The sequence below is a fragment of the Zootoca vivipara genome, chromosome 12 (assembly GCF_963506605.1).
Source record: "Zootoca vivipara chromosome 12, rZooViv1.1, whole genome shotgun sequence".
Taxonomy (NCBI): domain Eukaryota; kingdom Metazoa; phylum Chordata; class Lepidosauria; order Squamata; family Lacertidae; genus Zootoca; species Zootoca vivipara.
Genome location: NC_083287.1, coordinates 29,967,527 through 29,983,856, shown reverse-complemented (window position 1 = coordinate 29,983,856; position 16,330 = coordinate 29,967,527). Strand labels below are relative to the sequence as shown.

The window sequence follows — 16,330 nt, the reverse complement described above, 5'->3', positions numbered from 1 at the left end:
ACGGGGTGAGCTCCCGTTGCTCGGTCCCAGCTCCTGCCAACCTAGCAGTTCGAAAGCACGTTAAAGTGCAAGTAGATAAATAGGAACCGCTACAGCGGGAAGGTAAACGGCGTTTCCATGTGCTGCTCTGGTTTGCCAGAAGCGGCTTTGTCATGCTGGCCACATGACCTGGAAGCTATACGCCGGCTCCCTCGGCCAATAATGCGAGATGAGCGCGCAACCCCAGAGTCGGTCACGACTGGACCAAATGGTCAGGGGTCCCTTTACCTTTACCTAGGCTCCAATGATGTAAATACTAGCCTGCTCCCTAAAATATCACAGGTTTGCTCATTTCTATATACAGTGGTACCTTGGTTCTCAAACTTAATCTGTTCTTAATTACCATATAGCATATATTCAACACAAAAAACAGCGACAATTTGTTGTTGGCAAAGGACAGCTGGACATATAAAGGGCCCCATTACCTTCAGTAGCTTAGGGCCTCATCAAACCTAAATCCGCCCCTGGTTACAATTACCGTATTTTTTCATGTATAAGACGCCCCCATGTATGAGACGACCCCTATTTTTTTTTAAATCCAAAACTAAGCAAACAAAATCCTAAAATAGACGTGAAAATCCGGACAATACTTGGTGTGGGCAGAAAGGTGCAGAAGCTGTTCCCCCTCAGTGTAAGCAATGGACAGGGGGCTCCCAAGTAGGATGCTGAGGCAGAGCAGGGGGACGGGGTGGGGGTTTGAGGGGGAGAGAAAAAGTGCAAGTAGAGATAGTCAAGGTAGCTCTCGGCGGCAGGTGCTCTTGGTCTGGTGGTCGAGTTGGTGGGGGCTGCTGGAGGCGAGCCAGTCACCTCGTCTTATACACGAAAAAAATACGGTACTGATTGATTTGCACGTCTTGCCTTTCCTGGTTAAGAGCTTGAGCTATGAGCTGAAAGCCTCCATTTCAAATCTCAGTTTAGCTTCATGATCCCAGTGAACAGCCTTAGGCAAATCACTATTTGAGCCCTCAGTAATCTAAGATCATGGTAGACCACCTGACAGAATTGTTGCAAAACAAACCCAGAACACTTTGATTACTTCAAGTGATATGTAGGCGCACCGGTGTGTGTGTGTGTGTGTGTGTGTGTGTGTGTGTGTGTGTGTGTGGAACTGCCAAAGCGGTGAATGGATAAAATCGACAAATGAAATTACGTTCATAAATACAAAATACATCACGAATCAGTGGAGACAATGCTGAGCTAGATGGACCAATGGATTAACTCTGTAAAAGTGCTCAAAATGCATCAACACAGCTGGATCACATGCGACGAAAAGCTTGGGTGAACAGATGAGTTTTATAGTCAGCCAAACAGTGTGCATTTTGTTGCCTTCTTTTCCTTATCCATCTCCTCATATTCTTGTTCAGTCCAGTCTACACAGATGCTTACAAAAGCTGGTGTAAATTTTAATCTGTTTCAGTAGTTTAACTTATTGTATGTTTCAATGTATTGCAATTTCCCCTGATAATATGGTTTTAGCTGTGGGTTAAACCACAGAGCCAAGGGCTTGCCGATCAGAAGGTCGGCAGTTCGAATCCCCGCCACGGGGTGAGTTCCCGTTGCTCGGTCCCAGCTCCTGCCAACCTAGCAGTTTGAAAGCACGTCAAAGTGCAAGTAGATAAATAGGTACCGCTCCAGTGGGAAGGTAAACGGTGTTTCCATGTGCTGCTCTGGTTCGCCAGAAGTGGCTTTGTCATGCTGGCCACATGACCCGGAAGCTTTATGCCGGCTCCCTCAGCCAATAACGCGAGATGAGCGCCGCAACCCCAGAGTCGGTGACGACTGGACCTAATGGTCAGGGGTCCCTTTACCTTTACCTAAACCACTTTGAGATTTTTTATTTATTATTTTACAATCAAGCAGTCTATAAATTTTATGGAATAAAAACGTCAATACAAAAATTAATTAAAACCAAAGAGATGGTTCCCTTTCTGGAACCATCATGTGATGCATTCCGTTGGGTCTAACTACAGCCAGGAAGAGAGTCGGGGAGACTTACTATATAAGCTGTTTCTGAGTTTATTTATTAAGTAAAAACTGTGTATAAATCTTCAAGGAAACAAATAAAAGCTGGTCTCCTACACCACAGCACACAAATTTCTGGTTTCGTTTTGCCTCTATTTGGCATTTTTGGGCCTTACATGTTCTTGTTGCGATGAAACCAAACCTAAAACCCATCACTCATAATCTTGTAGTCATTATTTAGCACATATTTTAAAAGAAAACATCAGTGTGTTGTCTCTTACTCTGAGCAGAATGACTATTTTTGACTGGATCTATATAATAACATAGTTGCGGCTCATATGAGAAAGGGCATCTTCACCAGCGGCATATGTAAAGTGGAACGCAGTGCAGATTTTGATTAAAATGTTGCTCAGTGGCCTTTCAGGCAAATTCTAGAATTATTTAATATTCTTTTCTGCACATATGCGGGAAATGGCACAGGCAATATTAATAAAAGAGGGCTTACAGGAGTGTAGAATCAGGAAACCAGTTCCCTGACAAATGTTATTTACCTAGCTAGAGTTTCATTTCATCGCAAAGAGAACTCTGTGACGCCTATATTATGCAGAGGCCTTAAAATTCTGTTGGACATTTTTAACCCACTCTAATTTATTCCAGGAAACTTTAATCCCCTGCAGAATGGAACTGCCGTGATTTTTTTCAAAAGTCATAATCATCTACCACCAAAGGTGGGGGGTGGGGTGGGATGTGTAATGACGACAATGGCACTGGGCTTCAGGAGTTTAGTTTAAATTCATTCTAAAAATGTGAAGCAGAGGGCAAGAGTTAATCGGATATTTCATACAGTTAACATTTCAATCCTCCTCCAAATCTTTATAAATTTGCTTGCATCGCTGCCATTTATGGCGTGTTCTGACTGTGCACTTGCCAGAATTCGAAGGCTAAACATTGCGAGAAAGCACTTCTGGGATATCTCTTCCGAGTCTCGTAACTCATTTAGTATTTGGATCACATCCTATCTGGTACCCTAATGGTGTAATGTGCGCTAAGTTGAAAGTAAAGTGAGATGCTTTGACATATCAGGCATGCTGTAACTCCTGTTATCTGACAAGCTATTATAATAGACTCGACTAATAGAAAAAGAAGAAATGAAATAAGAAAAGGAGCTTCCAGAAGAACTGCAACACAGTTCCCACACCAACCTTATTGGGTTCGTGGGACCATTTGCAAACCAGGAGAACTGTTGTGAGCAACACACACACACACACACACACACACACACACACAAACAAACAAAATAAGTAGAGATTCCAAACTCTTATATTGGCTACAACAAGACTAATTTTAGTGCAGAGAAGGGTTGGAGAGGGGACTCTGTGGGCACAAGGAAAGACATCTATGATCACATGCGTGCCTGTGGGTTCTATGCTGGTAACCCCAGAAGGACTGCCTTCTTGGATTGGACCAAAGACAATCTAATCCTGCATTCATTCATTCTCTCTCTCTCTCTCTCTCTCTCTCTCTCTCTCTCTCTCTCTCTCTCTCTCTCTCTCTCGTGGTACCTTGGTTCTCGAACTGAATCCATTATGCAGGGCCGTCTTAAGCATATCTGGCGCCCTGGCGCCCTGGCATGGACTATCCCTCCGGCGCCCTCCCCCCGTTTCTGAGAGTGGCTGCCGCGTGGGCGCAGCGCACGGCGCGGCTGCCGTGCGAGCGGAGCAGCGCGACGCCCCCCTGGCGCCTTGCGCCACCCAGCCTTGCCTTAGGGCCGGCCCTGCCATTCTGGGAGTCCGTTCGACTCCCGAAACCATTTTGATTGGCTGCAGGAGCTTCCTGCACTCAGTTGGAAGCCATGGAAGCCACTTTGGATGTTCGGCTTCTGAAAAACGTTCGCAATCCGGAACACTTACTTCCGTGTTTGCAGCATTCGGGAGCCGATTTGTTCGACAACTAAGCCATTCGGGAAGCAAGGTACCACTGTATAATAAACATAATAGTTTAATGAAGAGGGGGAAAGAGAGAAGAGAAAAGAATTAAAGACAATAATATAAAATAAAAATAGTTATAAATAATAGCAATAATAAGGGGGAAAAAATCCAACGTCAGTCCACAATAGGGACATAATGAGCACCAGCACACGAATCTTAAGTTAAACCTATAAAGTAATATAAGCCCTGTATACAACATTAAAGTCTCACATCAAATATAACTGATCTGTAGAAAAGACTTCTATGACCTGAAAATAGAAACGATGTATGTCCTTTTGTAACCCAATACAATCTTTAATAAAAACAATTACAAAAAGCAATAGATTAATTAATACAAGTCCTCTAAATGTCCAGATAGGTATCCACACAGATTTAATGTGTTTCAAATATGTTCAAATGTAGCTAGGACTATGAGGTCCTCAGACCATTGTGTATGGGTATTGTTCATTCCTAGCCCAAAGTCTCTTAGCAACCATAAATGCATGCAAAATCCACTTTCGTTGTCCTGCTGTTAATCATCACACTATATGAATATAATTTAAAAGTACAAGAACAGCTGCAAATATTAATGATTTCACAAATACAAAACTGACGTGAATAACAGTTTTAGACCAAAAAAAAGGATATATCCCTGAGCATGCCCTCATCATAAAGCTAATCGAGGGTGCCAACTTGAGTAAGATATTGGGGGGAGGGGCCAGATAAGCCCCGCCCCACATAATCGATCACATGGTGCAATGCACACACACAATTTGAATGGCAATGCCCATCAACATGAGGGTGGGGGCTGGCCCCCTCAAATATTTTATGGGTGGGGTGGGGTGAAGGGACTTCGGCTCCTAAGAGTTAGTTCCTATGAAGGTAATAATCTTCACCCAGTAGGATAACTGATTAAAAATATATATGCAGCATAGGAATGCAGAGTCCCTGCTTATATTGTCATGGCTAATAGATGTGGACAAATGGGGCCTGCAGAAGATTTGTACCCCATCCATCTGACTGGGTTGCCCCAACCACTCGGGGAGGATTCTTGCACATACAAAAATATAATAAAATATTAAATATTAAAAACTACCTTCAGATGTCTTCTAAAGGTTGTATAGTTAATTATCTCCTTGATATCTGAGGGGAAGGCGTTCTACAGGGAGGGTGTGACTACTGAGAAGGCCTTCTCCCTGGTTCCCTGTAACCTCACTTCTTGCATTGAAGGAACCGCTAGACAGCCCTCAAAGCTGGATCTCAGTGTCTCGGTTGGATGACTGGGGTGGAGATGCTTTGTCAGGGCCGAGGATAAACCTGTCTTTTAAATTCTTTTGAAAGACCTCCTGATCTGCTAGCCTTTAGTACAGGCACCCCCAAACTTGGCCCTGACCACTGGTCCTGTTAGCTAGGGCTGATGGGAGTTGTAGTCCCAAAACATCTGGAGGGCCGAGTTTGGGGATGTTTCATTTAGTACATCCCATCGTAGTCAATTTACGTGATGCATTAACATTTGCTATATGACTTCCAGACCTCCTGTATGATTCTGTGGTGGATTTTAGCACTTCATGCGAAAATCAACAATTTCAGTTGTATATTATATAATTATAGCAGTACTTTATTACAATAGTTATTACAATTATTTGCTTGATTTTTTTTTACATTTTTATTCTAGTTACATGTCTTACACTAATATCATTTTTCTTGGGTTTGAAGAAAACTTTCGTTTCAATCAAGTCCTGATTTTCCCTGAAGAATTTCCGATGGACGCTCATCAAACACAACCCAGTCAGTCTGTCCTCTCCCTTTGTACTTCTGAGCCAGGTCTTTACCCTTTAAAATTTAATTTTCTACAGAAATTACTTAACTTACCTTTTTGGAACCAGTTTCTTATATCCATTTAGGCAGCCTCGATGTCTTCTAAATGTAAATAAGAAGGTAAACCAATAGTGGATGGCTCAGTTTAGTGACACGGAACTCACTAGACCCCTCTAGAAGATTCCCTCTTCTCTCTGCTAGAGCCTGCTAGAGACCTCTCCCTCCCTTGACTCCCAATGGCTGGCTGACATAGATTCCTCTACCAGTCGCTAGGTGGCTCTAGATACTTCTCAGTTTTTACACCATTTCAGTGTGGTAAACAACTGATTATTCGCCATCGCCCTACCTAATTTTGTTCCGTTTCATGACTTTATAACCATTTTATTTTATTTTTTTTGCTTCTGGGGGGCAGCTGCCCCCCTGCCCCTCGCTGGGTACGCCCATGCTTCCGCAGCTAAAACAGCAGCACAAGAGGGAGGAATCAGCAGGCTTGGGGGAAAATGAAGGTTTGCAGAAGTGCAACAAACCATAATGTGCCGGTGGCAAGAAAGGTCAGGAAGAGGGCAGAAAATTCCAGTGAATTGTAAGGGAGATTTGGAGGTCCAAATAGAAATACATTGCATGTAGTCGTGGAGGTGCCCCATTTAGAGTCTCCCTTGCAATATATGGTTCTGATGGCTTGTACAGAGGCTATGTGTTTGTGTGTTTTCTTTTAATTGTATTTGTACGGTTTTGTCATGATTTTTGGCTAGTATAGTCGTACCTTGGTTTTCGAACAGCTTAGTTCTCGAACGTTTGGCTCCCAAACACTGCAAACCTGGAAGTGACTGTTCCACTTTGCGAACTATTTTTGGAAGCCAAACATCTGACAGGGCTTCCGCAGCTTTCGATTGCAGCCAATCAGAAGCCACATTTTGGTTTCCGAACATTTTGGAAGTCGAACGGACTTCTGGAACGGATTCCGTTCAACTTCCAAATCTACTTTACTTTACTTAAAAGAAAACTTTTGGGGAGAAAAGTTCTATCCAGACGGGGAAGAAGGATCTCCAAGAAACAGCTTAATGAGATCTGAAAATGTTCAGTGCAAACAGAATGCTGTTTGGGAGCGGGGAATTATTTTTATAAAATAACTGGAGCAGGGGGTGAAATGGCGTGACCAACAGCACTTCATGCTGTAACATTATGCTGCAGATCCTATTTGTTTTGAGCTTTCAAAATGCACTCCTTGAAACAATGTTTTAGATGTAGATATTGTTCCAGAATCATCTGCTGTGAAGAGCAGTGGGAAGCATTCATTTGGCTTTTGTCTGCCAGTTCCCCGCCATCCTTCGGTACACCTTTGTCATGTAACAATCAAGCCAGAGGAGCTTCTGTTCTGGTGTAAGAAGACAAAAGCTCCTCTGCATGTGCTGGCAAGAGAGACAGCTCTCTTCTTTTGGGATTCTGACTCAAACCAATGCGGTAATGATACAGCTCTGTAGTAACCTGGAAAGGCTGCAGGAAATCAAGGCGCATTCTGGGCCATTCCGCATTTCCTTCAAACCAATCTAATTTTCAGCCTGTGAAGTTTTAGTAGGCACTAGTTCGTATACATGACGGACGTCTTTGAGTATAAAATACCTCATGGGCTTTGACATAAATGAATGACTGAGCTTCCCCCTCAGGGGTCTCTGGGAAGAGACTAATACTCATGAAAAACACATCTAATGAAGTCCAGTGTCACTGCAGAAATGTCCCCAGCCTTTAAAAGCAGGTGACAGGGGGTGTTCTCTTCAAGCTGAAGGAAACGAGGCAGGACAGATCAATTTCCTAATCATGAAAATATACTCTGTCTTCTTAATATGCCCCTGGGCAAATTATGCCTCAGTTGAAACACTGGTAAAAAAAACCCAGACTATTGAGCAGCGATATTTCATTATTGACGAAACATGGGTCACCAAGTGAAAGAGCTGCTAGATCACCTTGGTTTCAGTAATTATTTCTGGAAACTCTTTCGAAACTGGCTGCCACCCTGATCCTGAATAGAGGCTCACCAGGTGAATAATGGCAGCCTCCAGGGGGAACTCACACGCAGCCTGCTGTATCATGGGCAAATCGCAATGCCCTTGCAATCAGTTATTACTAGAAATTGTTAGTGTGCCCCCCCCAATATGTATAGGCTGCTTTTTTCCACCACAAGATGGTTGCAAAGTGGTTTATACAACGATCCACACAACAATCCAGCCATCAAAATGATATAACGTTTTCAAAACGAACAAAAAGCACAGGTGAAAACAGCATTCTGTAGACGGGCTTAGTGAAACCCACTTAAAATGTCTGCTGATATAGGAAAGTCTCTTGTCGAGCACTTGAAATCCAGCAGGGAGGGGTACTGTCTGATCTAAGCTGGAGAAGAAGAAGAAGAGGAGGAGGAGGAGGAGGAGGAGGAGGAAGCCTAGTAGGCAGGATTGTAATGGACACGATGTTGGTACAGTAGGCTTCACTGCAGTTATGCAAAGGTTAGAGGCATCATCACAGTCCAAGCAGTAGCAGAGGATGTGGTGGAGCTCTGCCACTCACCAGTTTCCCTGCTGGTGCTCACTTGAAGGCAGAGAAGGAGAAAAGAGGCGGTGGTGAGGTCAGCATGGTGCAAACTCACCAGCAGAGTCCTTTTTAAAAATGCCATTTTATGAAATATAAGAAGAAAAATAAAAAGAGACTAGTGACGGAATTGGGGCTCTTCAATTTCAGCAGTGACCTGTGTGATGCTAAAGTTTGGTGTCCCTCCACCTTCTCGCCCTCTGTTCTACAGCATTGCTGAGCCCCCCCCCCCCCCCGCAGCACAGCACCCAATGCAACTGAACTGGTCAAGCTACCCTAAAACTGCCTCTGAAGAGATATGGACCCCCTAATCCCCCTCTCACTAATCTTTCCTCCAGCTTTGGCACAGATAACATGGGTAACAATCCAAATTAAAAACAATATAACCCTAACCCACCACACTTTTGACATTGCTGAACATTGCAAGAGAAAGAGGTCTGGGGTTTTTTTGTTTTTGTTTTTGCAGTGGGGTCCACTGCATACCACCAGAAAGGGTAGTTCCAGTCAGAGCATTTTTTCAAAATCTTCATCTTATAACTGGGAGCTTGTTTGCACAAAGCCTAAAACAAGCCAGTGTTAAAATTAGCTTGCCAGGACTCCCCATCCTAGAACAGAAGAGACTTTGTTGCTTAATCCTGCGGTGCACAACACATTCAAACAGATGGCTTAGAAATGAGATTAAAGACAAAAGACCAAATATGTACTGGGGGTGGGGGTGGGGGGACTGAATTCACTGGGTAGCAGAAATCCCTGGTCCCCCCCCCAAAAATAATAATTGCTGGGAATAGGATAGGGAACAGAGGCTAGTTAACTGCCCAGGTTCATATTCTGCTGACAAATTCACGCAAGATTGAAACATTTTCTCCCCCTTTTAAGCCACCTTCCTCCTAATTTGCTCTTGCTCCCAATATGCCGCTTAAGAATTATATTCTAAGTCTTCCCCCCTCTCTCCGTGACATCTTCATTGCTGCTTCATTAACTGGTGCACCATCAGTGCATTTCATTACAGCCTCTCTCCTCGCTCACTGTGCTGATCTCAAACATAGATACAAACCAGCTATCAAATGCTAGGTGGTATTTATCTTCCCTGCAATTCAAAAGAGGAGGAAATTGGCTAAATCATCCCAGGGGCAAACATACCCATATTTGTCTCTTCCCATCTTCCTGCGCTCTTCAGCAGCTGGGAAGGATATTTAGACAGTTGTAGGTGTTTTTATTTTATTTTATTTTAAGGATTACAGATTTTGAGGGAGTCCACACAGCAGAGGATCCCTTTGGGAAAGAGGAATCCTGATGTAAAGCAATTCTCAATGAAGCAGCCAGCTAAAAAACTGGGGGATGGTAGAAAAGGGAAAGAGCTTCCTGTCCGCTTCCAAAATGCCTTGGCATTTGCATAGAGTAGGAATCTTCAGATTTTTCTTTTCTTTTCTTTTAGTGGAGAGAGAAGTTGCTTGGAGTGGCAAGTGAGTGCCATTGTGCTCAGGTTTTGCTCGTGGGCTTCCCAAGGGCATCTGGCTGCCCACTGCCAGATCAAAGTGCTAGACAGCTAGACTAGAAGGAGCTGTGTTCGGATCCAGCACTGCTCTTCTTATGTTCTGATCAATTTCTAATAGTAATGATGACTATGACGCAGGTGGCAATGTGGCCTAAACCACTGAGCCTCTTGGGCTTGCAGATTAGAAGGATGGCAGTTCGAATCCTCATGACAGGGTGAGCTCCCGTTGCTCTGTCCCAGCTCCTGCAGTTCGAAAGCACACCAGTGCAAGTAGATAAATAGGTACCACAGTGGTAGGAAGGTAAACGGGGTATCCATGGGCTCTGGTTTCCGTCATGGTGTTCCGTTGCGCCAGAAGTGTTTTACTCATGCTGGCCACATGACCTGGAAAGCTGTCCGTGGACAAACGCCGGCTCCCACAGCCTGAATTGAGATGAGCACCGCACCCCATAGTTGCCTTTGACTGGACTTCACCGTCCAGGGTTCCTTGACCGTTACCTTTTTACTATGATGTATTGGGAAGTTCTTAATGTTTTATGCTTTATTATGTTTATAATAAACCCAGGTGGCGCTGTGGGTTAAACCAGAGAGTCTAGGGCTTGCTGATCAGAAGGTTGGCGGTTCAAATCCCTGCAATGGGGTGAGCTCCCGTTGCTCGGTCCCAGCTCCTGCCCACCTAGCAGTTCGAAAGCACATCAAAATGCAAGTAGATAAATAGCGACTGCTCAGGCGGGAAGGTAAACAGTGTTTCCGTGCGCTGCTCTGGTTCGCCAGAAGCAGCTTTGTCATGCTGGCCACATAACCCGGAAGCTGTCTGCAGACAAATGCTGGCTCCCTCGGCCTATAGAGTGAGATGAGTGCCGCAACCCCAGAGTTGGACACGACTGGACCTGATGGTCAGGGGCCCCTTTACCTTTATCTTCTACTATGTTTATATATGTGTTGGAAGCCATCCAGAGTGACTGGGGCAACCCAGCTAGATGGGTGGTACATAAAACAACAAACAACAGACAACAGACAACAGACAACAGACAACAAACAACAAACAACACATTGTAGGCAGTGTGTCTCTGCATGCTTATTGTGGGGAAGTGCAAGAGGGGACAGCAAGTTTCTGAACTGTCTTTTTTAAAGTCCTCATGAAAATTAATTTTTATATGCAATTTCCCATAATATTTTTGTGTGTTATTTTACAAAACTAATATATGCATTTTAAGGCAAAATTTACACTTGGATATACATTTTTCTGTGCCTTATTTCGCTGGAGAACTGCACTGCAAAAACATGCTGTGGTTTGAAGGCTGGATATGTTACGGTTCACATATTCTTTGGGGAAGTGCAAATTCTTGTTGTTTAGTCGTTTAGTCGTGTCCGACTCTTTGTGACCCCATGGAACAGAGCATGCCAGGCACTCCTTTCTTCCACTGCCTCCCGCAGCTTGGTCAAACTCATGTTCGTAGCCTTTGTCCCCTAATGTTGTTGTTGTTTAGTCATTTAGTCGGTGTCCGACTCTTTGTGACCCCATGGACCAGAGCATGCCAGGCACTCCTGTCTTGTACTGCCTCCCGCAGTTTGGTCAGACTCATGTTAGTAGCTACGAGAACATTGTCCAACCATCTCATCCTCTGTCATCCCCTTCTCCTAGTGCCCTCAATGTTTCCCAACATCAGGGTCTTTTCCAGGGAGTCTTCTCTTCTCATGAGGTGGCCAAAGTATTGGATTTTCAGCTTCATGATCTGTCCTTCCAGTGAGCACTCAGGGCTGATTTCCTTCAGAATGGATAGGTTTGATCTTCTTGCAGTCCATGGGACTCTCAAGAGTCTCCTCCAGCAACATAATTCAAAAGCATCAATTCTTTGGCGATCAGCCTTCCTTATGGTCTAGCTCTCACTTCCACACACCACTACTGGGAAAACCATAGCTTTAACTATATGGACCTTTGTCAGCAAGGTGATGTCTCTGCTTTTTATGAATTCTGCATATAAGTTAAATAAGCAGGGAGACAATATACAGCCTTGTTGTGCCAATTGAGTAGGTTTATCTTTAAATGTGAACTGAATGGAATTTCTCCCTCATCTCTAGATGGCCTGATTCATATGTTCTTGCGCCCTTAAGATAACAGGAGGGGATGGCAATTCAAAACTCCAATGATGAAACCTTCCCAATTCCCCAGGTCCTTTGAATGTACAGGCTCAGTCTGTAGCATCAGTTTCTGATTCCTAAAAACAATGATTAATATTATACTGAGCCACTGCAATTTTTTTGGAAATAACAGTTGAGCCATGGTGCTGTGAATGAATTGCCTTGGTCTGAGGACTGTACTTCACGGCATCTTTCATGACCTGAATAAAATAATTTTTCTTCTTGTGGGTTCAGATGTCGATTTGCTTCCCCTGGCATGAATGTTTTTTTCTGGTCCTGAGTGAGAATGGGGGGGGAGGGAAAAACCTATAGAAATAACAAATTTATTTATAAATTCTGCTAATACAGACTATATGACAACTTTATTTAGCATGGATGCTGTGCCAGAATCAGTACAGAACAGAGAGCACCCAGCATTAATCTCCACCCAAAAGGATTTCAATCTTACCTTTCATAGGCAAGGTGAGGTCAAGGACTCGACAAACACCCAGTTCAGATGATAACCTAAGGGTTCTGTATTATGGTTTAGATCACAGGTGAACCTACAGGTGGAACACAACTCTCACCACGCCTGTGAGTTACCTGTGACCTAAGCAGCGGATTACAATATTGTTGTCTAAACTGGGCCAATGAGTTGTGGGGTGAAGTGAGGGAAGTCAGGTGAAGGCTTTGCTAAAGTATTTTAAAGAAGGTAAGGAGATGATTGGCCTGAAGAAAAGAAAGCTGCAAGCTTTCTAAAGATGGATTTGGAAAGGCCAGAATGTGTGTGAATGTATCCCACGTAGAAGAAATGCATAAAGGAAAAATGTGTTGCTTTTTTTTTTGCGATCTACATAGCACTTAAACACAGCATAATGCTATGAATATTGAAGTCGTGCTTTAGAAATATGTTCAAGCTACACTCACCTGTAATCCATTCTCTGTTTTGAGAATAATGGTGTTAATACATAATAATCCCTACCTAAACATATATTTTCCTTTATCTTACTTTCAGGTCACATGCGCAAATCTAACCAGTGGTGGAAAATCAGAACTTCTAAAATCAGGTGGTTCCAAATCCACGCTAAAGCACATATGGACAGAGAGTAGCAAAGACTTATCCATCAGCCGGCTGCTATCACAGACTTTCCATGGCAAAGAGAACGATACGGATTTGAGCCTGCGGTATGATGCCCCAGAAACATATTCCGAGCAAGATCTCTGGGACTGGCTGAGGAACTCCACGGACCTTCAAGAGCCTCGCCCCAGAGCAAAGAGACGGCCCATTGTCAAGACTGGGAAGTTTAAGAAAATGTTTGGCTGGGGCGATTTTCATTCCAACATCAAGACAGTCAAGTTAAACCTGTTGATAACTGGGAAAATAGTGGATCATGGCAATGGGACGTTTAGCGTTTACTTCAGGCATAATTCCACTGGCCAAGGGAATGTATCTGTGAGCTTGGTGCCCCCGACTAAAATCGTGGAGTTTGACTTGGCACAACAGACAGTGATTGATGCCAAAGATTCCAAGTCCTTTAACTGCCGCATTGAGTATGAGAAGGTCGACAAAGCCACCAAGAACACCCTCTGCAACTACGACCCTTCAAAAACATGTTACCAGGAGCAGACCCAAAGCCACGTCTCCTGGCTCTGCTCCAAACCGTTTAAAGTGATCTGCATTTACATTTCCTTTTATAGTACAGATTATAAACTAGTACAGAAGGTGTGCCCCGATTACAACTACCACAGTGACACGCCTTACTTCCCTTCAGGTTGAAGTGGGCCACGCCTCTCAGACTGGACCCTGTGGAGTAAATAAATAAATACACAAATAAAATAATGCTAATTTTAAACAAAAGTATGGGGGGGAAATGTGAAAGAGGTCACACGACAGGGCTGTTACCTCAAAGAAGAAGGCCACATCTCTTGCCTGGAATGTGTCTACACACTGCTGCTGATGTCAACTGGCTGCAAATATCTTAGCGGAAACCAGTCTAATGTCATTTCTGCCCAGTCAGTTCCATGTATATCAGTCCAGTTGTAAATCACTGTGGATTTAAAATAGTACCACACACAATTCTCTCTCTCTCTCTCTCTCTCTCTCTCTCTCTCTCTCTCTCTCTCTCTCTCTCTCTTTCTCTTTCTCCTTCCCCCTCTTTGCAGCTTGCAGATCTATCGAGATTCCTGTGAAGAGGGCTTTCATTGTCTGATATATGATGTTTCAGGATAACCTATCATCAAGCAAAAAGGATTAACTAGACAGAGGATGTTTTGTTTTCGTTTCTCCACAGACTGTTATGGAAATCTTCTTTTACAGCCCTGAATACATTATACTCAATAATCCCCATTCATACATTCTATCACTTGGAGTAGCTGTACTGGTAAATAATATTGTAGGAGTAAAATGCTTGTTAAAACAGGGGTTGGGTGGGAAATGTGTGTGTTTAGAGCTCAGTATTCCTCTTTATATGAACACAACAAAGTATATTGACTTTTCTTCAGCACCCAGTGGGCACATTCAAGGTGGTGTTAGGTGGGCCTTTTTTTGGTGAAGGGAGCCTGTTGAACTCATAAAGATGAGCAAACATTTGGAATTTACATGTGAACAGAAAGTTACGATTTTGTAGTTTGGTAGTCATCACTCAACCGAGATACTCTCCAATCGCCATGGAGGAAGGAGAATGCCTGATAGGTAACATGTAAGTTGCAAGTGGCCATCTTATCTTTATAACACAATATTGTAACAAACAAACAAACAAACAAACAAACAAACAAACAATATCCTAGTCTTCATTTGTATGAATGGTTTGTATTGTACATAGTTTAACCTGTGTTATTTGAGCTGCTTATTAATATTAACTTGTAATTGTCTCTCTGCTTGTTATTGGTTAAAAAAAAAGGAAATGAGGAATTCATTTTATCAATGTAGCTGTAAACTCCATTTAAGAAGACAGAATTATGTACAAAGCATTTATTCAGCTAAAGTATTGTTGAAAGCTATACAACTTACAACATTTACAATCTGTCTGTATTTAGATCTTTTGTTTCCAGGTGAAAACAATTGAAATGTACATAAAAAATAAAAATAAAACACTTGAATTCGAGTTTCAATATGCACTCTGTAGATGGTGGTTTACAATAGTGCTGACAGGCAGCTGATACATCGATGGTGGTGGCACCTTCAGTCACAAAAGTTGCTCCATCTAGACCAGATTCTTTATCATATGTAATGGCGATCACTTTTCAATGCAGAAAGAAGCATGCAGTTCCTATCTTATTTATCCACAGAACAACTCCATGAACAAGTTAGCTAGAACCCCATGGATAGGTTAGATCAGGCATCCCCAAACTGCGGCCCTCCAGATGTTTTGACCTACAGCTCCCATGATCCCTAGCTAACAGGACCAGTGGTCGGGGAAGATGGGAATTGTAGTCCAAAACATCTGGAAGGCCAAAGTTTGGGGATGCCTGGGTTAGATGGAAACCTGATGGGCAGGTTAATGTGGTGGTGGTAGACCTGTGTGTCAGAGAGTAAGGTTATTACCAGTTTCCAATAAAGTAGAGGAGATGGGATTTTAAAGGGCAGCATAGGTAGATGCGTGAGTCTCCTGTCTTTTCGTTCCACCCTCCACTGTTTCTCCCTGGAGTTTTGATGCACCTCCAATATTGGAACTCCTACTACGGAAAAAACCACACACACCCTGAAGCTTCATGTGAAGAATGCATGTAGGAAATGCTCTCACATTGTCCATGCTGCTCTTTCTATTGGTGCCCAGAAACAGGCCCATCTGGTAGTTTCTGACATATGGCCCATGCCACTAAAAGATCCAGGTTGCCCCGATTCTCACATGCAATCAGTGGCAGGGAAGCCCTTTGAACATGCAACCCTCTGGAAGTGGCTCCATACTGTTGATATGTTAGCGGAAAGCCACACAGTACATGTGACCTTGGACATACAACAATACACTGCATAAAATAAAAATAAAATGTGGTTATATGATGAGGGTAGTTGAGCAATACATGCGTGCGCACACATTCCCATCTATTTATCACATTTGTTTTTCATGCTTCTTTGAAGGAGCTTGCATTGATATAATGGTTGCCCACTTTTGTATTTACAGCAACCAGATTGAGGGGTGATGGATTGCCCCAAGTCTCCCCATGAGTTTCACAGCTGATTTGAATGTATGTATCAGGAGCCCAAGTCTACCACTTTATTGCTTACTTAAGATGAAGTTTAGACATATATGCCTTACACTGAGCAGATTCTTGGTCCATCTAGTTCAGTAATAATGTCCTCAGACTGGTGGCCATTTTCTAAGGCCACAATTTCCTCCAGTCCTATTAA

The 16,330-nt window shown here is 43.3% G+C and overlaps 1 protein-coding gene across 1 annotated transcript; it reads left to right on the top strand.

The window, feature by feature from the left end:
• The first annotated feature begins 12,374 nt into the window (after positions 1-12,374).
• On the top strand, positions 12,375-14,055 carry NXPH1 (neurexophilin 1). The gene is made up of 2 exons (XM_060281058.1): positions 12,375-12,395; positions 12,998-14,055. The coding sequence occupies exons 1-2, from the start codon at positions 12,375-12,377 to the stop codon at positions 13,757-13,759; spliced, it is 783 nt and encodes a 260-aa protein (XP_060137041.1). The 3' UTR covers positions 13,760-14,055.
• The last annotated feature ends 2,275 nt before the right edge of the window (positions 14,056-16,330 follow it).

What these genes read in the sequence shown, in the direction of transcription:
- NXPH1 (XM_060281058.1), top strand. Translation starts at nt 12,375, where the DNA reads ATGGATGCTGTGCCAGAATCA. An exon ending in TGGATGCTGTGCCAGAATCA is followed by an intron (nt 12,396 to 12,997) that starts GTACAGAACAGA and finishes TCTTACTTTCAG; the next exon opens with GTCACATGCGCAAATCTAAC.